The 23,408-nt window shown below is 42.6% G+C and overlaps 1 protein-coding gene across 1 annotated transcript in view; it reads left to right on the forward strand.

Moving 5' to 3' along the window:
* LOC122572080 (unconventional myosin-IXb) overlaps positions 1-23,408 on the forward strand; it is an 83,350-nt gene that overhangs the window by 6,091 nt on the left and 53,851 nt on the right. The window contains exon 2 of the mRNA XM_043736663.1: positions 17,439-18,610. Within this exon, the coding sequence (XP_043592598.1) occupies positions 18,244-18,610 (367 nt within the window). The 5' untranslated portion in view covers positions 17,439-18,243. The remainder of the gene's footprint in view (positions 1-17,438; positions 18,611-23,408) is intronic.

Raw genomic sequence — 23,408 nt, forward strand, 5'->3', positions numbered from 1 at the left:
AGAGACAAGAATTCATCGTAGAAGTTATCGGACCGCCGATACTCCTCTTCGGGCGATATTAAATTCGATCGTGGGAGGAACATTTTTCAACAGTTTTTTTGTTCCGTCTTTCGGAATAGCTGGTTGGTAATTAGACGAAGTTCCTTCTGGTCTCAGTGAAGTATCGTTGTCTCGAAATAGCTCGAGCCTCGGACGGATCAGCGGTGCTGAAAGACGCTTAACTTCTTTCCAATTAAACCGATACGTTTTCACGGTGCGCCAGGAATCCCGGTTCCACGTGTACCAGCTAATTAGAATCCCCTTCCGACTGATCTTTAATTCATGACTTATATTCAACAGCGCCACCAAGTGCGCGAAGGATATCGGTATCCTAGGAGCGTGTGCGCGGTGTCCTTCGACGCCGGACCTACTGAATTACATCTGTCCCTGTACTTACCGACACTTTTCGCTGCTCTTCCAACTCATTTACGCCGGTTTTACGGCCGCACGGTATCGTCATTTGAATTTCTAATCCGTCACAATTAACCAGCGCGCGATGCTCGTTCGAGGAAAACCGATGGAATCCCATTCACTCGCTCGATTTACGATTCTTCCCAGTTCATCCAGACCAGTCTTTAGTTCTGTATCGATCATTGTCGTTATATTCTCCGCGGATCGATCGCTACGACCCGTGTCCCGTTTGCGAGTTTCCGCGCTATTTTTTTTCCAGATATTTATGCAAATTCATATTCTCGTGGATGTAATTTAAAAAAATAGAGCCTAGATGGAAAATTGTTTCATCTAGTAGATATTACAAGAGGTACTATACTTTGGATATATTTTTTAGCTTTGAACGTTACGCGCATTCTATGCATTTTTGCGCGCCTTTGAATTGGAAATATCGGTAGATTTTGAACAGTCATTGGAGATTGGGAATTAGAAAAATACGGAGGCTTAAATTCGAACGTTGTTCTTTTTCTGGAATTTTTTGATCCATCAGATGTTTAATAAGAATGTTTGATGATAGTTAATGGCGATTTGAAGCGTGTTGAAACGATGAAAGCAAGGGCAGGGCGAGAAACCGGCCTTTAAGAGGATCAAACCAGACGCCGCGCCGCGTCGAGGCGAAACTTAAGATATTTTCTCGAGGAAGCGAGGTTAGCTTTTTGCGAACATTACCCGGCTCTCGTGGGATTGCACGAATCGTATGGTTTTCACGCGCGACGCGTTCAAACTTGTTATCGTTCCTTGCTTCGATCTTGCGCCGTCGCTGTCGGAGAATTTTAATTGTTCTCTTGGACTGCGACGTGCTGTGGAAACGATCGGCCTTATAACCGCGTAGAAATAACGGAATTCAAGTTCATGTCATTAAATTCACACGATTTTTCCTTCGCGAAAAAAAACCGAACAGATTTACAAGCCTTTGCTGTTTTCGATGAAATTGAAAGACACCGGTCAGAGTATCCTATCGAGGAAACTATTAATTACTAAACTTCCATTTCCTTAGCCTATCACTGTACCATCGTATTATTCGTTTTATCATCGTTTATGTATTACATCGTTTTACGATGGTATTGCTTATAGAAATGATTAGTTTTTAACTTTTAGATCCGAATAAAAAATTATAGGTAATTAGACGTTCTTCTCTCGTAAGAGATAAAATTTGATTATTATAGAGGGTTAATAATATATATTTCTCTCTCCTGTTTTCTTTTATGTCCTCGAATATCTTGAATATATATTTCTTGGAAACAAATAACGCGGTGATCAAGAGATAAATACAGAGAAGTATTACACTTTTAGCAGACTTAAAACCTTCTCGATGGCATTCAAATCGTATGAATTGCCTAACTGCAGAAGTAGGAGATGGGAAGAATTCCGTGACACGAACTCTATGTAATCGTCTACGTATTTCATGATCATTTGGACAGCCAAGAACAATTTACCATTTATTACACATATCCTTATAGTCGCAAAAACGAAATATTTCATACGTAACACTAATTGGATAATCAAGGAACTGCAGTAGAATATGAAGTTCCATCGTGATCCTTGGTTATAGTTCTTCCTGTTCGCAAATCGTCGGTGGATCATGGCGCAGAGTAACGGTGTCGGTTCCTCCGTCATGAATCATCGTGATTTGAAATTCATGATGTTCCCTGTTAATCACCGCTATCGTACCCTCGAGTTATCTTGTCTTTGCCTCTACCACGATATTGATTCGAATTCTCGTTCGTTGAACGCGAGAACCATTTCGTTTCGCGATGGCGCGGTAATTTGTAACGAGGATCCTTTTTTTCCCCGAGTCAGCCGTTGTAACCGGGGAAAAGTTTAAGCGGGGAGTGTAGGAGGAGGACAAGAATGGGACCGTGAAGAGGACACGAGCGTGAAAACGGTGGCGGTACGCGGGGAATTCATAATGGAACTGTGGCACATCTTAATAACCGCACTTAACGCTTTATCTTTACGACCGGGGCAGGGAATTCGCCGCGTGAAAAACCATAAAGGCCTTTTGGTTCGTTACGAAAGATCTGTGGGGCCGTTCCTCATCCGCGGGGCACCCGGTACATGGACAAAAGAAATTACTTCCTCGTCGGGAAGGAATACGCGACTCGCAGGCGGACTCTGATAGCCTCGCCCGGGGAATATGTAATCGGGGTCACGGGATTAATTTTGACGTGGAACTGTCATATCTTGACGGGCATTAAGCGAAGCAGCTTGAAGGATGGTCGGTGCGCTCGCGCCGCTAATGAAAGGTTTCCGCGAAATTGAGCAATCTGAGAAAGTAAACGCGCGTTTTAGACGTTCCGGTAATTTGGAGACACGGCCAGGATTTATGGTGTTGCGTAGCTGGAATGAATGTTATCGGATGACTCGTTATCTTCCAACGTAATTTCAATGCTCGAGATTGCTATTTAAATTGAGTTTCGATCGTAAGAATTTCAAGTGGATTTTGATCGTTCTCATTCGACCTTTCAACACTAGAGCTGGCGATGATTCCCCAGTCATCGTATGGAACTTGTATTAAAGCAATCAAAGCGAAAGGTAGCGGTAAATAAGCTGAAGTTATCACGATTTGCTGAATTTCATTTCAACGATGTTTCTGTCTTGATCTTAAAACGTTCTTCGTTTAGCAAAATCCTAGAACAAAGCATTCTACGCTTACTAGATTATCTTTGTGTTGAATTTAACGTACGATCAAAATCTTTCCATTCTCCGCTCTCCTCACGTAAATCCTCTATTGAATTAACAAGTTCTAACGATCTCACCCGGTATAGTTGCGATCGTACAACAATATGTATAATAGGATGCGATCACGCGGCTACTATCCAGTCCCCGTTGCTTCTCTACTTTGTTACCGGCCGCTTCTTTATTCGGTATAGGCATGCTCTCTTGCAGGAGAAACGACGGGAGATTCACAGCAGATTACGCTTGTAGGAGACTGCGTGGAACTCTGGCGGCTGGTCAACTGCGATCAGGACACCCGTTACATTCTAAATACTTGTAAGCACGCCCTATTACCTGGCCGAGTTTAAACAGTATTACAATACAATAGGCATGACCACCCCTTTCTATGTTAACCTTGTCCTTTCGTGCCCCATAGACCGGCACGGGCGTTTGCATTGCAACACCATACAGGGTGTTCTTATCCATCGTTCTTCTTAAATCTCCTAATTAAAAATACGGATGCTCTAATACGGATAAATAACAATAAATACTATAATAAATAAATTCTATATCTAATATGTTGTATTCTAATACGGATAAATAAAATAAGGAGTAATAATAAAAAATAAAGAAACAAAGAATGATATAAAACATCTTTGACGAATTACCATGGGTAGTTTCGAAATAACATTAACGCGGTAATCGGGAAGAAAGACAAATAAAAGATGTAGTGTGAAAGACTCGAAATGTGAAACACGCGAAATATGTTAATTTACATTCGCAGCCTACACATATCGACGTCTGACTCGTTCGATTCGCGACTGCTGGAATTCGGTGCTCCCCTTTCCACGTTGGTTCGCCCTAAATTCGAATTTTTTTCGACATTGTTAAAGCGGTGAAACTTTAATTCAACTATATCTTGTCCTCCGAATAAAATGCTAAATGTATTTCGATTTTGAACCTTTGTACATTTTTGCATATTTACAATTGCCACGTATGCAGGTAAAAACGGTAAATACCTGTAATCTAATTTTAACTATAGCCTATTAAGAGGCGTAGTAAGAGGCGGTTATAATCCAATGAAAGTCTACAGAAGGAAAACGTGATAAGTAAAGTTTTTCATACGTTCGTGTTCGAACGAGATCGAGTTTCAATCAAAAAATTAAGTATAAGTAGATTTGTCGTCTTCTCCTCGCGTGCTGCACATTTTGTTTAATCTCTTGGAAATGAATCGGTATCACATTCCGCGAGGTTTTATCAGCGTGGGAGTGAAGAGCTTACGGGGCTAACGAACGGCGAAGGAAACGGGTCGGCATGCAAATGTCCGGTTGCCGAAAACGGACAAATCATTGCCGGCCCACCCCCTCGATCTCACGACGCTGCGGGGCACACGGCGGTGATAATTACTACAATTGCGGCGCGGTAATTCTGGTGTCTCGTAATTGTCGGCGTTACATCGTCGTGTTTCGAATGCAAATGCAGTTAAGGATCTAAGATGGTAGATTAGCGAGTACGTAACACGGGGAGGGGTTGGTGAAGGAAGGGGGGTTACGAGCGCGACGACGATGGTGCACGTGCACTGTGCACGCACGCGTGTGTGCATGCATCACACGACCCACCGTGGGGGTTGTCGGTTTTAAAGCCATGGCTTACTGTACTTCCGAGGGGAATCGAGGATGGTAAAATGTGGCTGAAGACGGGGTCAGAATTGAAATTTACGCGCGACTCGTTAACCCTGCTATTGGTGAACATGGTTAGACGTTATTCTAGGGCAATTAGACGTAATTGGATGGATATACATGCGATAATTTCTCGACTCCTTTAGGCGAGTCTGTTCTTGATACGTTGGTCAAGGTACATCGCTCTTTCGAAACGAATGATGCAACAGGAGCGTCGTATGATGGAATCCGTGTCATCGTTATCAATCAAGAAAGAGAAGAGAGTAATCGACAATCAAGAATCATTAGGATTTCGAAATGTCGGTTTCCGGAGATTGACTTTCACATGGATCGAACGAAGAACGTTTTAACTATTTTTTTATAGAAGTTGAAATAGAAGAGAAACACGGTAGCTCGATTAATTTTGGGGAAAAGAGCTGTTTCGAAGCAACCCTCGTCACAGATCCACCGTGGAGATAAATAAGCGACGTCGGTTGCTGGATAGTCGGTTGCACGTTCTTGACTTTAAGCGGCGCCTCTTGCCAGCCCGGGATCTCTACCGTTCTCCAATGCCACCCGTTTCCCATTTGTTCGACGATCATCCAAACACAAGTTTATCAACGGTTCCCGCGCTCCTTGAAACTTCCCGCCGCGATACGTCACGTTCCAAACGGTCGAAGTTACTTTACGGTTCGGCCTCTCGCGGAGGAAGCGGTACAAATTACACCGATAATTCTCTCTGCCCTTTTCTTCGGGCTCCGGCTTCCCCGTCCTCGTTATTTTTTACTACACAGCCGCCGAGAAGTATCGTCTCTTCTGCCTCTCTTTCACCTCCGTGCAGCGTGCGTCTTTCGTACAAGAAAAACTTGTGAAACTCCATTAAGATGTCGAGCATCGGTATCCGGTCGAAAAATGAGACGTCTCCTATCTTCGATGGGTGACAGCCAAGAGATGCCTTAATCGACTAAATTTAACGATCGTTCGGTGATTAAAGCCTATAATCCTTTCGGGACTTCGAACGACCTAAAACGGAATAACACGTTGTATTCTCATTCGGAATTCTCAATCACCGATTCAGCCTTTCGTCTCGGATGTTCAATTGCTACGTACGTCGTGGGTACGATCGGTTTGAATCTCTTTCAGTGCAGCGTGTAGTTGGACGCTTAGAACGTTTCTCATTCCATAGAAAGAGGATCTTCGACATTCTCCGTGCTCGTCCTTTCCCCCGATACCCTTTGAAGCCGAATATCGGCGTTGCGATAATTGCGAGCGAGAGTCTAAGGTTCGTGCGCCGGTCGGACGCGATCTAAGATGAGAGATTAGCCGGTAAAGAGAGGGCCGTGAGTACGTACGGGCTTCTCTGTTGGTGTACGCGTGTAAATATGGGGCTGGTAAATAGGCACCGTGGCCGCGTCTTCTCTTTCTCCTTCATTTCCTTCTATCCTTTTTCTCCGAGTCGGTGCTAGCGGCTGCTAGCCATCGTTCCGTGTACCAGGATGCGCTCGTACACATATCCTCTCGGCCTGGGAGCGGGATAGGTAGACGTTTAAGCTAGCCGGAGCCCATACGTATCGTTATCGTGGCATCGTCGTTTTAAGGCCGCGCGTTTGCAAAGGCGGTAGCACAGGCTGCTTGTTCCCTCGATTCTTGATCGTCCTCGATTCTCCAAGTGAATGATTCTCGATTTCAATATCCAGGATAAACTACGGTTTTGCGGGTACCGGGCCTTTGGAATTCAATTTTCGTAGATTTTTGAATAGTTCGCGATTTCTAAGGGTTCGAGATTTTCAGGTTTGATTACAGCGACCGCAGTGTAGGAACGTGGAAGCTAAATTGAATACTAATGGAATGATAGAAGCTAAACTGAATTTCCTATTCACGCGGAATAAATAGAAAGCTTTGGAATTTAGGTTTCGTCTGGTACTTGAATAGTTCACGATTTCTAGGGCTTGAATCGCGGCATTGTAATATAGAAATGTATGTAGATTTTTATTCGCTAAATACGTGCGTAAAAATGTACGCGCGATACATAGATTCTCGGAATTGTTCTTCGCTAACCAGCAATATTCGATCAATTGAATCAGGAGAATTCCAAATTTTGTACTTATTTCCACTACGAAAAATTAGAAATTATATTTACTGGTTTATTTTCGTTTATCGAGATTCGATACGCTTTGAATCCATCGTTCTTTAATTTAACGTCGAGCAAGTACGATGGACAGGATCAGTATGTCAGTTGGCGGGCAGGAAAGCGGGCCTTCTAGTTATCGAAGCTGTTTCCTCGAAGGGGACACCGAGTCAAGCGCGTTTCCTTAATCCCTTCTGCTCGTGGCTTATCGGTCGACAGATCGTGATCGTCCAGTGCGACTGGCTGACACCGTGAAACATCGAGATTTAATTAGTCTAGAATCGCGCCACACGACGTCGTCGCGTGTGTCCCTCTGTATACGTGTCTCGACTTTTTACGGTTGTCACTGGTCACAGGTCAGCGATCACAGGTTTGAAAAATATGGTGTTGAATCATAGGTGAGCGCTCGCCGAGATCGCCTCGACGATAAGAAACTAGAAAGTCTGGGAGAACGAACGTGGGGCTTCGATTAAATTTGGGATTCGATCAGTTTACAGAAATTGATTGAATTGACTTATCGTTATCGTGTTAGGACATGATCTTCGGTTGTACTATTTGACAAAAGCTATTAGCGTTTGAAAAGAAGAGATTTTTACAAGTCTCATTGATTTTTCAAGGGAATTAGTTCCGTACAAAACATTCGATTTTCGGTGGATGTAGCAGCTTCTAGATCCTAGTTCAGATAACGAACACAGACGACGAACACGAGAATCTTTATCGCCGCTTTGATTAATCCCTTATACTCGCGTGTCTAAACTCTTGAATTATTTATAAACATCCCCCTCGACTTTGCCACGGTGAAGCCACTGACAGAACGTTCGTCATAAACGTCAGACGCAGGAGAGTCGCGGAGTTAAATTCGCGAACGCGTCGGTTATCGTTGGAACCCATCCGCCAGTTCTCCGGGACTTGATCGTAATTTATTATCGCGTTGCTGAGGTGAAATTAGCCTCCGACGAATTAAAGCGCACGGTTATAATACTTGCTACAAGACCGTACGCCGGAACAATAATGCCTCCTCCGATATTTTCTTTTTCTCGTGGGATGCGTGCGTGCACACGCGGGCGCGCGCGTCCTGGTACTCGCTCATTAAAGAATTAAGTGAAATCTTCGATGGATAAATTAACGATAAAAGATCTCTGGCCGCCGATCTTTCGTGCGTTACCTGTCTCGTTCCATCTTCTTTTCCCTCTCTTGCTCGGTTTCCAGTGGAAGGCCAAGGCTGTTTCGCGAGCTGGTGATGTTTTCAGCGTCGATGTGGGAGCGTCGAGTTTGGAAGGAGGGACCTCACCACTGGTCTGACCCTCTAATTATATGGTACATCGTGTACCAAGTGAACGCGGGTCGAGAGGTCACGGTTGCGAGAGGCACAAAGTATGCCACACGGGAGATATATCGAAAAATTCGCCAGGCCAGGGCAGCCATATTGGCTTTGGTTCAGGTTTTCGCGGCGGGTAGCCGACCTACGAAATTTACCGACCGTCCGATAATAATTATTCGCGCTTCGTGGACTCGTGGAGACTCTGCTGTCTGCGTGCATCGAGTCCAATGTTGGATGGCGATGGTTCGTCGTTTTCTTCGACTTGGTTCCTCGGAGTGAAGACGGGATGCGTGGTCGTAAGAGACGGATTGGACCTCTTCTCTCACGCGACACGGGTTCGCATCGAGTCTCCGATCCAAAAATGGAAGAGGGAGCTTGATGATCTCTCCTTCTACGGCTGGTGTCCATTTTTTCTCCGAGTCCATTTCTCAAATTTACGTTTGATATATGAAATCCGGCTAAAAGTCCGAATAATAATAGTAGCAGAGTTAGAAACAAACTGACGCCAAGCTACGGGCAATAATTTTCGCGTAACGAAATTGTGCGAGGTCCGTGTCTGGATCTTTCACAAAAATTAGATCCAGGATGCGTAGTTTTGTCGCAAATTCACACTTTTTTTAAATCCTCCAGATGCTGGTCAGTTGGAGCGCGTTTGCGTTCTCTACGTAAAATATGATCGCGTGAACGTGGTTCGTTGCGCGATTTTTCGTTGGATCCAACCTCGATCCGTCCGGTATTCATTTCTGTGGACAGTGCTATCGATCTCGACTGCGGTTCTATCGAGGGACGCGCGATTCCGCGGCTTAAAATATTTTCTGGCCGATTGGGCTTCGGGGATTTTTCAGGCATCGATGGAAAGTCGCCTGTCTGGTCAGCGGTTTTCTATTTTTTAACGGTTCGCTAGCCACGGTGACACCTGTTGCGGAGGATGGCCGTTCATCCGGGCCGTAGACGAAATCTCAATCGACGTGTCATCTTATACGAACATCCTGCACAGAGTCCTCGTACGAGGCTCATCTCACGCTTCGTTGCCCGTTGTCTGACAATCATCGAGTTAACCTATGTCGTTGGACCATTAACTTTTCCTCCATTCTTTTCACTGTTTCCTTTCTACGAAGGATTCTAGAATCGTAGGAAATATTATTTTACAATACTTTTCGTCTCTTAACTCCTCCTACATCGTATATGATTTCAGAAAATGAACGTTTCACCTAATCTTTTCTTTCTTCCTTTTCCACGAAGCATTCTAGAATCATCAATGATTTCCACTTCTTCCCTGATTCTCCGTTTCACAAATTACATCGCGCACGATTCCATAGAATTATTCTTCCTCGTCTCCAGACTGAGCATCTTCCATCTCCATTCATTACACGGGATTACACGTTTCTCTTGGCATAGAACGAAACGGGCAGAACAAAACAGCGAATGCATTTCGCACGACGAATACACACGTTTATTAACGCAAAGACGTCTCCAAGAGCTCGTGCTCGTGTCGTTCAAGCGAGTAGAGGGACAAAGCAAGAAGCTGGCTGTGCCGACACCGTTCGACATCGAAAATTAAAGAACGTCTCCGCTTGGCTTGAGAGCGTAGCCTCGTTTACGCACGTTTGAATCGCGCGTACTTAATGAAAGAGGGCTAGCGCTAAGGGTTGGCGGATGTGGGGGTGGCACGGGGTAAAAAGCTCTCGAACGAGACGCTGCGTTCTCGCCGAATAAAGCTCGCCTGGCGAGCACGTCGGGAACAGGGTGGCCTTTGAAATATTCCAAGTGCGCCGCGGCTTATTTATTTCCGCGTTTTCTCGAGACGTCACCGCGCGTCGCTGTTACAGCAGGGCTAGCCACCGAGCTTTTCTCCCTCTCTTTTACGCGTTTTTCCCTCTTTGGCCTCGTCGACGTTTTCCGCGAGCAGACTTAGCAAGACTGGAATTTTAATTAAGCTTTTTTGCCATCCGTTGAATCCCTGTTCCGGCAAGGCAGCTCCAGAGGTCCCGTGGCCGCGGAAGAGATGCACGTTCGCGATCTAACGGGTGTCCTTGGGCTGGTGTGTGCGCCAGACGGCGGCGCCAAGATTCTTCGAAGGGCAGCCGCGTCGCGGCGATGAGCCCGCGAACGGAATACAAATTGCTCGTCGCCTGTAAGCTTTTAATCCCACGGACTATTGGCTCGACTAATCGAGCCGCCCACTCCACCCACGTCCGTGAGATTCTTTCGTTGGGAACTGGGCCGATCCTAAGGCTACGAGTGTCAGGAACCGAATGAGAATTCGTTTGATATCGCCGCTTCTTCTTACAACCGGACGTTTAATGGAATCGAAATTTCGAGAAATTCGATTCTTTGAAACATCTAACGCAAAATATTCAAAAAAGTGCACAATGTACAATTGTACAATCTTCGAAAATTTCTTTCGCGAAATAGAGTAAGTTTAACATGTCTTTTATCGAGACCTTCAGCCTAATTTTCACTCACACATTTCGTTACTTCTTTACTATATCTTTATTTTCGACGTTATTTTTGGTTTCGAGATAATAGTTGACTACAGTGATTTATGAACACGTTGAATACTACATAACACATATTTGTACGTGACATTTTTCTTCATCTATATAGACAAAACTTCGTAAATTATTCAGTAGAATTTTCTATAGTACAATATAGCATAAGAATAAACAAATATCATCTATACCGTGTAAAACGTGTTACGCACGAGACTTGTTAAAATCCGAAATAGAAATAATTCAGAGTTCACACGACTATTTTTTTCGTGTATTTCGCATGTACGATGCCAAAGTGCGTTTCTCACGGTACCAAGCTCTGTTTCTCTGGTTCCAGTCGAGGCGTTTCGAAAACCTTTCCGTGACCTACACTGCCGCTGACCGCCTGGGGGATGCTAAGTAATAGCAGCGTAACATCAGCACGTCATCATCGACGCCGAGTGTGTACAACACACGACCCGGCACTTTGCTGCCCGCCTCACGCACCGATCCTTTCCTCCCTCTTCCAAACTTCCTCTTTTTTCTCTTCTTTTGCTTGATTATATACGTACACAGCTACGTTCTGTTCCGTGGCCTCTCACGTTGCGCGTGTACTGGCCAAGATCTGCGCTTTGCCTCGTTTCGACCAACAGCTGTGTGAGTTCAAGCGTCTTTTCAAATATTGGAAACATTAGCCTTTCAAATATCGCTCATCCATCGACGGAATCTTTGAAAATTCGTCGAATCTTCGGAAATCTGTAAAATCTTTCGAACCCTTGAAAATTCGCTGAAATTAAAAATAAAAATGTTCGATGATTGAAATATGTGCCATGTCAGATTGTTCAATGAATTTGGGTATTTTTGGGTAATTTGGGTATCGTTTTAATTTAATAGGTTTATAAGCGTGGGAAAACGGCAGCCGGGGCGAGATAACGTTTTATTCCATCTAGGACTTTCCCTTCTTTCGGTATCACCGTTACGAAATTGCCAGGCCGTGGCTGGTTCGCGTAACGAGTTCACTAAGTGGAAGTTTTTAATGCGTGCCCGCGAGTGAACGCGAGTAAAATTGCTCTGGCCATCAGGGGCTCGCGAACAGAACCGGTGACGCTAAAAGTAGACCGGTGAAATTGATTTCTGCTCGTTCGACGCGTTATCGAGCTGATTAAGGTGCATCAGCGATTCTGTATAATTTACGAGGGGCCGATGGTCGCCGCGGGAAAATTGATTGATGAGTTTCGCGCGTTACATTCGACTACCTTCGAAAATTCCACGGTGTCCGGCATCGATTCGCCAACGTTTAAAAGTAAAAAATACATTATTCCGTAAATATATCAAGAAACTAATCGGTTGCAGAAAATTCATTTGTTTCCGTGTTGGATTCAATCCAGGCTAACGATAAATAATCTAAATGATGAAAATGTATAATGTATAATCCCCGTTTATAAATATTAGCGTGTTATAAAAAAATTAAATAAATCAGAATGATTAATAGGGATTTAGTACAATCGTCGAGAATTATTATTTCATTTGAAACTTTATCCTATAAAGAAATCATACTGTGTTTAGTACTGGGATCTTAATCTCATCAATTGTGTATTTAATTGAAGTTTTAATTAATCTCTGTCTTCGTATTACTAATTTTCTCATCGTGTCTACTGTTACATGGTTCATGAATATTATAACCAAACTTGAATTTTAATCAGAGTTTCGGAGAGATCTAAAAATTATCGTTCTAATTTTCCTCAACAAGATTTAGTTTGAAACATCTATAAAACTATCTAGCAATTACTAATTTATTATTCCGTAATTCTCGCGGACAGTTTCTCTCGAACTTTTATTATGTATTTTATATCCTTACTTTCCATGAATTCCCATTGGTAATCCCCTTTTTTCATTTACTTCGATTATCCTAATATTTATGAACGATGTTGAATACCCACGTGACAGGGTAATTTATACGCCCTCCAATATTATGTAATCCGGAAGTACGTGATTGTGCTCGACATCCAACACGCATTTGGGATTTGCGCGCGTATGGCGCGGAAAAATCCATTTTCGGATGGAGGGTTAAAATTACAATTCCATTCGATCCGGTTGGATAAGAGGTCGACGATGAGGATGAACATGAGCGTCTGGTCGAAAGAGGAACGTAATCGGGTAAATCCGATCGAATAGCCCTGGTAACACGATCTACACGTGCGATAAGTACTTTATAATCACCCTGTGTACTCGGTAGGTGGCAGGGACGTGGGGTTGGCTGCATTCCTATACTCCCAGAGGGAGAAAACGCAACGCGAGGGAGGTTAAGATGATAGACGAGCCGATACGTTCCCACGCGGTCCCGCGAAGATGTCTGAAACTCGTGTTGCCTTTATCTCTCGTTCGCCTGTTTCTTTTCTTCCTTAGTACCGGTGTAGTGGGCGGTTATAAGGCCCCGAGGGGCCAACTGGGGCCCTAATCACAGGCTCGCCCTCGCTCGTACGCAGAACGTATGCGTTCGCGTTTCTTAAACGCGCTATACGAATGGTCTCTCCGGTTAAAAGCTGGAGTGTAACGCGAACGTTCTTAAATACACGCTGTTAACTCTCCCCTATCCACGGGATGGTTCCCACCCTTCCGCCAACACTACGATGCCTTTTTCGTTCTCTCTTCCTTTTCTCTCCAACCATCTTTTACCACGAGAGAATACCTCTCTCTCGTTTCCCTTTGTTTCGCTATCTTAATCCCTTTTCCTCCTCCGCCAACCACATCGTCCCGTTCTTCTCGTTGTTTCGTCCTCGCAGGTAGTTATTTATGCTCTCTCGTATCGCTCGTTTTTCCTGCCACTTTCCACGACGATGTCCATTCTCCTCCCTCTGTCTCCCGTTTCTTTTCACCTTCCGGTTTTTTTACTATTCCCTAGACTACACGTCAGATTATTCCGTTACTCTTACATAAATTGGTTTTTTCTTTCTTGCTTCTTTATCGGAAAGATCTACTCGAAAATATCCTTCGCCCTCCTTAATTTCCGTAGCTTTCGGGCTTTACACGTTGTTCTACATGCTCATTTTCTCCCGTCCCTCCGCCGCTTCGTTTTCTTCTCTTCTCTGTGTGCATCTATCTCTCCCACGACTCGCAGACACGAGGGTATAGAGCAGGATGCATGGTGTCCGCGTTGCATATTATATGCCCGGACCGGCGCGATACACGCGCGGTTTACACGCACACTCAGACACACGTTGAACGGCTTACACGGCCGATGAAATAAAATTATCGCGAGCGCTTTACGTTCTAAGGTAAATCTCCGGGAGAGGGGGCGAGCGGTTAAACTAACTTTCGCGTGGCCAGCGCTTTCGTTCGCTCTTTACTGCCGCGCCGGTATCGATTTACGAGAATCGAGACCTTGCCTCGCCTTCAGCGCTAAACTTGCCGTTTAAAATTAGGACCGGATATTGGTATTTGCAAATTTTCACAATAATAGAGAGTAGTTTTTATCTTCGACTTTTATTCACTCTAATATTGAATCTAATATTGGCTTTTTCGGGTATTAGGTTCGCTATATTTCGATTTATTCTAAATGTATCAAAGCACTTGTATAACGCTGATAGTTTCTTAAATTTCAGAATAATTTGTCTTTTAAGGATAAAGAAAAATGACAGTGGAGAACAAGGAGGCCTTTATCTATCTTCAATTTTTACGTTTATTACATAGATGTTAATTAATCACATTCGAGTATATTACATTTGTTACAGAATTTGATACTATGAGAACGAAATGTAGAATCCGATGAAACATTAAATTTCATTGTATGTAGAGATACTTTTTGTAGCCACGGATTTTAAATCAAAGAGCTGTATTTCTGAAAATTTTCTGATAGACGTTGAAATTTTATCTCCGTTTTATCTGTCTCAAAATTTTCTGATAGACTTTGAAATTTTATCTCTGTTTTATACTTCGAGGAGTGTCGACACGTGAAAAATTTTGAGAATTTCGCGGCGCAATACTGCCAGAGAGAATCCTTTTGATTCGCAATAATCGCAAGGCAGGGAAAATATGGATCACGAGGGAAGTATAACGAGCTGCTAGTCGATCTTGGCTCTCGTCGCCCGCGGGACTTGTAAGGCAAAGGACGAAATTTATCTCGCACTAATACGCTTTAAACTCATTGGACGTAAATTTATCAGGCGGCCGTGAGGTTCCCGCGCTGTCGCCCCGGGCTCTGCTTTTCGACGTGGAGGAGAGGCGAGGTCAGAGACTCGGATGTACGAACGGAAGAGCAGCGAGCATAACACGAGCACAAGGTGTGCCTTGATCGTTAACAGTCCGAAGTTATTTTTGCAATTACTATTGTTAAAAGGGAAAAATAAGAGCTATCGATCTTTTTTTAAATTTTTTATTAAATCTCTACTAATCTCGATCTTTTCTTAAATTTCCTTGGAAATACAAATTGCTAAGTATTATTCAAATTCACACGAAAAGTTGAAAGTTATGTCTTCGAATATTAAAACACGGTACTATACACGTACACGTAAGTAAAAACACTTGCAGCATATTTCTTCCACGTAAATCTGAATCTTACGTGTCATCCTGTGTTTACCTGGTTTTGGAAAAAACAAAACGTTTGTACTATTTTCCGCTGGTCCCTTCATGTGCTAGGAAATTCTTTGAATTATGACGATATTTTTCACACTTGTTATTTATGCATACACGAATTCTATGTACGAGTTCTTTGCTGTTTTACAACGCACGATAATTCAAACGTAGTTAAGTAATTTACCAAACGAAAAGCCGATCCGTGGCCGTGGTCGGGTCTTCTCGGACGATCTACGACGATTCGGTCGATTGGCCGGTTAGATTTCGTGGGAGATAGGCAAAGGAAGGCATCGATTCGATGAAACGAACGGTTTCCTGGTGTCGGAGATTCCAATCTCAATCTTTATTCGTGTATTGAACTACCGGTGGTCCCCGGATCGTCGAGTGGATCCACGAATACTGTAATTCACCGTGGGTGGCACGTGTCGAGTCACCGTACCTTCCCTCTTATTCATCGCGATGTTTATGCATCGCGGTTTAAAGCGACGTCCACACGACGATCGAACGTATCACGGCTCCTATGGGACTTTCTGATGAATGTTTTCCGCACGATAACGAACCACAGCTCCTGGATTAACATCGAGGTAACGGTATTTCCCTACATGACGATTGAGACGATCAGGCAATCGAGAGTGGCATTTAGTACGCCTAATTGGACGTTATCGATGATCTTTGAATAATAGAAAAGGAATGATTTGTACGAAACGATAGGATACTAAATCAGCCTGTAATTTGTATGTCGGTGGTTAATAAATAAATTAGATATGAAATATTTTGCGTTACTTTCCTAATACAGGGCGACACGAGAGTAGCTCGATTCGTTGAACGTTAAGAAATTATAAACTGGACGGTTTAAAATTAATTTTTGTGTTGGAAAATATTACTGGGAATAATAAAATAATAATTCGTTTAGAATTATCTTTTCTAGCAAATGTTTTTAATTTTAAACCGGCTTACTTTAATATTGCTATACGGTAAAAAGTTAATGTATAACTTTTGGTGACATATCCGTGTCATTGTGTACGATTCTTAAGATATCGAAGAAGATTCCATAAACGACAATAATGTGTGTTGACGATTAAGCAGGATAAACCAAGGGCTACGGCGTGTTCGCGTGTTGTAGGACCGTCAACGCTACCGATCGGCTTGTCGCGAGACTTTTTCAGTCGAATCGACGGCGTGTTTTCGTTAATTAATGTTCTAGGTTCGTCTTACATTCTCTCTGTATGGCGATGTTGGCTAATCTTTCTTGGAAACGACGAAACAAGTTTGGCGAACTTACCTTTCTCGCAAGCTCATCATCGTTGGCAGAATCCACCGAGTTAACTAAACAAGATCATAAAACAAGAAAAAAATGCTTTATTGATGAGCGTCCTTTTAAATGTACAAAAAGGGTTTAACAGTAGCGACGAAATTGAACGTGAAAGGAATATTGCGCGGCGTGTAAAAACTGAGCAAATGCTGGAAAATACGTCAACGCGTCGGGGTTGAATGGAAACGTGTATTGTTACTGTAACGGTGGTAACGGGACCGTTAATATGTTTATTGTTGGCCAACCCTCTAAAATGGAAATGGTCGCGCTATTAAATCGTACTGCTGTCTCCCATAATCCCATGAATATCCGCTATAACTCTTAGCATACCGTTGTTTTATTCGTGTCTCATAAACGAGGAAATGTATCAATTTCCACGCTGGGAATTCAAAGTTCTATTATTAACCGAAACGACACTTTTTATCGTTGCACCGATGAAAACAAAAAAAGCTTTCAGCAGCTGCGAAAAAAGAGGCGCGTATTCGAGTTGGAATGTCATCCAATCAAAATTTGTAGCATTTTTTAAATTGAATCGCGTAGAATTTAAATTGGTGATAACTAAAGAAACGAAAACATAAAAGAGATTCGTTTGCCTTGCTAAACACTCTAACGAATATTATAAATGTTTAATACATTTCTGCATACTATGTACATTCTGTGCATTGCCAAATTTATATATGTCAAAAATTCATAAACACTCACAGTTTAGTTATTACAAACGATGATTCCTTATAACTAAAAAGAGAAAATTAAAGGGTCGATAGACATAGAGCAACATAAGATTCTGAGGTAAACATGTGGCTCACAAGCGACGTTCTTCCTTTTCCAGGACACCCAGAGGACCTGTCGTCTCGTCTGGAAGAACGATGGCGCGGAAGTGTGTGAAACGTAAGCGATCTCTCTGTACAGTGGAAACACCGTTGGAAAGTCGGTTCTGGACGCGATCAACAGCGAAAGCATGGAACAGAGCGGGCAAAGCTGAGGCGCGAAATGTCGAATCGGGTGAAAGCCGAGTATCAACGCTTGCGACGTGATCCGGATCGATGCCGATCTACCGGTGTGTGGACGATCGATTTCACGGAGATTACGAAACGGATGAGTTCGAATTCGAACCACGTACCACGCTGAGTCGAACAACTCCTGGAGGAAATCTTTGAGGCTTGACTATCATCCAAGAGGGAAGGTGTAGATGCTTTCGTAGCCAATAAACCGATTCGCCGGGTGTTCGATTCAATTAGCGACCTGGGAGAAATCGAGAACGAAGGTGCCGTTGAAGCCACCTTCCTTGCCAAGTGGAAAAAAATATCTGCCAAGCAATATGCCTGGAACAACAGTGGTACACGTGAAAGAGGTCGCGCTTCGGGCGACCGACTGCTTCCGCGATGAAATCCTATTAATCGAGATGAAATCTCATTAAGGCCGTGTCGCCCCTTTGCTCTAGGGGTGAGATCGACGAAGCAGGCCGTCACTCGCGCCGCGGAAAATTAACTGTTCGGCCGCGAACACCGCAAGAAAAGCGGCCAAGAAAGACGGAGGGAATAAAAGAGAAAGAAGCAGCTTTTGCGTGAAGCAACTTGAGACTCGTTTCCTGGCCAATTAGAAACGGTTTTCTGAGGCAAAGGGCCGGGATTAATATGTGCTTTGGACGAGTGCCGCGAGCTGGAAGTTGCCAGAGCGGCGTGAACACCGACGACAGCTGTCGAAAGGAAGACGAGGGGATCGTCGAGCGGTGCTGGTGGTCCTGGAGATCCTATCCCGCGGGAATGGGGATGCTCTTGCCCGACGAGACTTACGAGGAGCGTTCCTCGTCATCGAGACGAAGCTCCTGCCCGAATGTTCTCGCGGACATCGACGAGGTCGAGGCGGCCAAGGCATTGGCCGCATTCAGAAAGTGCGACGAGTTCCTCAAGAGGCATGGGATCAGGCCGGAGTTCTTCTGCAGGCACAGGGAACGTCTTGCGTTACAGACTTGGTTGTTACAGAGGTCTAAGCTGTCTTCTGGTGAGTCTTAATATAGTTGTCGTTTCTTACAGAAATGTCGGAGAGGACATTGTATAGGATGATACGCAAGCCCTGATTTGAACGCTTGAAATAAAATTATTAGGAATAGTGGGATAGATAAATAAACTGTTAAATTGGCACACGTGAAATGTGTCAAAAACCAAACTAATTTCTTCAGAATTCAATGCAATTTTTAAATCAATTTCATCGATCAGTTTTGTTATTTCAGATTTATAAGGATTGTTAACTCCAAAATTAAGAAATTCTTAAAATTGTTATAGTATCATCGCACAATCACGAGAAAAATCAAGTAGTAGATAGTTCTATCGGCGTGGGACATAGGAATTGCAAGCGAACAGAGTATAGGGACGATAAATCGAGTTCCATAACGTTGATCAAACTTGGTTTCATTTTATAGGACTTTATGGGATAGACATCACGATGCACCTGGCTGGCGCGAAGGCTCCGCGTTGCGGGTAATAGATTTACGTAGGAGGAACGAACAATCGCGGATGACAATTTACGGGGAACAGCGAGCGGATCGTTTCAAGCTGTTCCACGCATCGAAAATAGAAACGGTTCAATTGACCGGGATCGGGACGGGACCAGTTAAATCGACGTTTCTCGTTACTTTCACCGACTGTTATTTTGTTGCGGCGGTTTTTTCGCACAATGAAACGCATCGTTCTGGTAATTGGATATCTCTTTCTTAAAATTTATGCTTTTTCACCGGCGTGAATCGTGATCGCTTAGATTTATACCTGTCCGAACCGAATTCTTTAACAGATATTCTTTTTCGTATAAAAATACGAAATATTGGTTTCCTGTAGCTTGATCCCATGTCAGAGATCGAGGAACTTTCACAGAAAAATATATGAAACAAGTAAATATCGGTAGTGAATTGATATGAGTGATTGATTGATTAAGCTGGAATAGAATAAAAATCACCTTTCTGAAGTAATGAATTTAATTTCTTCGTGCTGTCAGCTAAAACTAGAGAAACTAGAATACCTTGTATATATTTGTATATCTATTTTTCTCTCGTACCTCATGAAAAAGAGCTCCACTTGCTGATAGTCGATTAACAGCTAATTGAGTGTGGATCATCGCCAAAGTTGCCCGAAACTGTCGGTCGATTTTTGCATTGACTAAGTGGGGAAACAAGATTCGATCGATAAATAGGGGCCAACGGCATATGGAGCCTCTCTTTGATGTTAATTTCGATTTCGACGGCGGCCGGGTGCCGGCGATAATTTTGTTAGCCGGGCGTACTTAACGATCGCGGGCCCGTGAAACGCGGAAATATCGCAGTTCGTGCCGTGACCGCCGCGAGACTACCGGAGGGCATTAATTTTTGTTTTTAACGAGCTTTGCGTATTTATGCAGCGGGCCGCATTAGCACAATTGATTTAATGCGGCGCATTAATCTAGCCCTGTTCAGGCTCGTGTAAATTATGATTGGAAAAGTTAATTTGTTCCCCTTCTGTTGTCGTCGACTCGGAAACTATTCTTCATTGATCAGATTTTATAGCAATTTTCATCCTACTTTCACTTCATTGTTTGTCGCGTTTTATTGTCCTTCCTTTGTTCCATTGTTTGTAGTGATTAACACATTAAGAATCGACGTGGTATTTTACTCAACATTTCATTTCCAATTGTCTTTCTCGCTTTTAATGTACGTTATTGAATTCTGCCTCTAATATCGTATTTATAAAAGACAGTTGAAAGGATTTGCTTGATATTTCTTCCTTCATATTGATCCGACGACCTCGCGAAGAAGATTTCAATGTAGCAGTTGAAATCTTGGATAAAATCAAATTTTCATATAAACATCTGTAATCGATTCCAAATACTAAAATATAATCACGAAACTATGGAAAACTAAAACAAAATCATCTGAACAAACATGGAGTTTATGTATCTCGCTCTTAGAAGAAAATTCTATCATTTATCCATCTCCTCAATTATTATTATTATCTTATTATCCATCTCCTCAATTATTATTATTATCTTACTATTTGGGTTGGGCGTGACCGAGAAACAATTTTCATTTGGTCTCGTAATAGCAAGGTTTTTAAGTATCTACTATTCATTACGGGATAAGAATGTTTATGGAGATAAAGTATGCGGTGAGGAAAGAATGTAATTAAACCATAAAGAGCGCCAGTTGCGTTCTTACGGTTTCGCGTTTTTACGCGCAAAATTTAATGCGAATGGATTACGCGCAAACGTGAGCAACGTCTGCGCGTTACGAAAACGTAACCGCTTCCGGTTATCTCAAGAGGTGAGCTGTTGCCTATTTAGAAACAACCTCTAAAAACTTTTACACGGTAATAAATATTGCTGTTACACTGAGTTTTCTGCGTAATTCGAAATTGGAATTAAGTCGTTCCCGAAGACCACTATATTCGATTTTTCTTCCTCCCTCAAAATTTTAACGTAAACCTTTCCCATCTGTCATCTTTCTAGCCAGTCTAAATAACGTATTCATCAGAAGTTTCGAAGCTTTCTATATCTCTCAACGATTATCTCTCGTAGAATCGCTTCATCATGCAAATAAGTGTTTAGCCCGTCGACAATAATGGACAACGCAATTCCCACGTGGCACAATGTTTCGAAATCGGATCGATCAGCGTAAATACGATGTGTTTGTTCGTTCTCTATGTCTGAACGCGACAAATTATGGAACTCAGCACCTCGAGCCATTATACCTTGTATTTCGAGCAAGTGTTAGTTTAAGAGGAGCTGTTACATCATCATCGCGACGCCAGTTAATGTATCAAAGAGCTAGTTGAACGCGGTATCATTCGCGGTAATCTTGTCTGAAGCTTAGAACGAATACTCATGATGAATACAGAAAGTTCCGTGCCGGATCTGGTTTCGTTAAAATGTCTCCTTTCTGGCGAACTGCGTATTAACAAGTTTCGTGTCATACGTACTTACTGTTGGTCGTACATGTTAAATTTACTATCCACCCTGTTCTGAGCATAAGCAGTTCTGTTACGATGTATCATTATCGTTTGGTTTGAAATTGATCAATTTGAAAATGGGGACAAACGAACCGAGAATGTAAACATGGAATATAACAATCTCCTTTCATCATAAGTCACTTCCGTTATCTTATGTTCCGCTTTCGATATTGTTTCGTAACGAAATTAATACAGTGCTATATGAGAATCTTGGACCACTTACGTTTAATCTAATTTACATCTAAATTAAATTTATGTGTTAATTTATATGTTGTATATTAATTTATATGTTGTAATTTATATTTTTTTTACCTATATCACTGCATGGTGTATCGCTATAAATTTGAAGAAAAATTCAATTTTCGCGTAGCCTCTTTATCTCTTAATAACAGCATATGGACTTTTCATGCAAAGTTTTCCTATAATTATATCGTTCTTTTATTATTTCCTCTAATTTTTTAATAATTTTTACGTGTCATGTAAAAAGATTCGTCTATCTCTCGGTCCGCTTCTTCTTCGAGTTCTATCCGAATAATTTCAAGCGTGTATACTGTACCTGCATTACCCTCTTAGCTAAAGGAAGAAATCAATGAGGTAGATAGAGGAGATTCTTCGTTCTGATTCGAAATCTCATTATCGTTGCGCCAAGTTCTCTCGGATGCTCTCTAAGATAGCTAGCCAGGTGCGTAGATCAAGAGATAAGTTTTCTCCCCTTTAATCACGGACAAGGTAAACTTTTCTTTTCAACCAGTCAGTCGAAAACAGAAGGTCCCGCCGTTCTTTAACCGTGCAAGAGTAACTGGCGGCGTGTTCTCAAGGAGCTGCAACTTTTCAAAAGTTTCTTAACGATCAAATCATCGGGTATCAGGGTTCGCTCATCTTCTGCGTGCATTCGAATTCTCCGGCGGAAGTCCGTCGTTCCACCCTCGAACCATCCAAAGGTCTTTTGCTCTCCCTTTCGCGAGACAACATCCTGAACGTTTAATTAAATATTCATTCCTCGAGACTCGGTAGTATCTGCTAGAAAAATCAGCCCCTTTGTCTATAGTCGAATTATCTAACTGTGTAGAATAGTTCGCTAGAGTTTGTCCTTCATTCACTTCGATTCTTGTGTTTTTATAATATCTTTGCTAAACTGCTGAATAATTAATGAAATGAATTAAATAATTTTTTGGAAATTGTTGGGATCAGAGGACTAATGAATTTTCTATAATTTCTAATTGGCGGACACGAGATAATCTTCCCTCTCAGTTGTTCTAGGGTTAATTCTCGAAAGCAGGATGCTAGATTAATTTTGATTCAGATATTTCAAGTTTATCTTTCTTAAGCCTCATCGATAAAAGATCCAATCTTTTAAATGAATTTTATTATTATATTGAGATATGAAAAGCATATTAATTCGACTCTGCGCCTTGTTACTATATAAAAGAAACTTTCAACGCTTTTGACAGAGGTGAGCCACCATCCTCCGGGCAAGGGTTAATATGATTCGATTGTGTTATATGCTATCCACCAATTCCTCGCCGGATTGGAAAGAAAATGAAACCTGCCGATTACCACAGCGTGGAATACGCAATTACGAGTAAATTCCGCGGTGACGTTCGGTTGTTTTCCAGATCAGAAAATAAAGGCTGCGTAATTACGGGGATGGCATTACACCGTGTTTTACAATCAACGTAATCACAACTCGGTCGTAGCCAAAAACGATCGAACAATTAACGTTCGCGTATCGGAATCCGCGTTTTATCATATTAATCGTCGAACCACGTTTCATGAAAATGCTTTCTAGTCGTGTATTATTTTCCAATCTCGCGACTTTTCTTTATTAC

The sequence above is a fragment of the Bombus pyrosoma genome, linkage group LG10 (assembly GCF_014825855.1).
Source record: "Bombus pyrosoma isolate SC7728 linkage group LG10, ASM1482585v1, whole genome shotgun sequence".
Classification (NCBI taxonomy): Eukaryota; Metazoa; Arthropoda; class Insecta; order Hymenoptera; family Apidae; genus Bombus; species Bombus pyrosoma.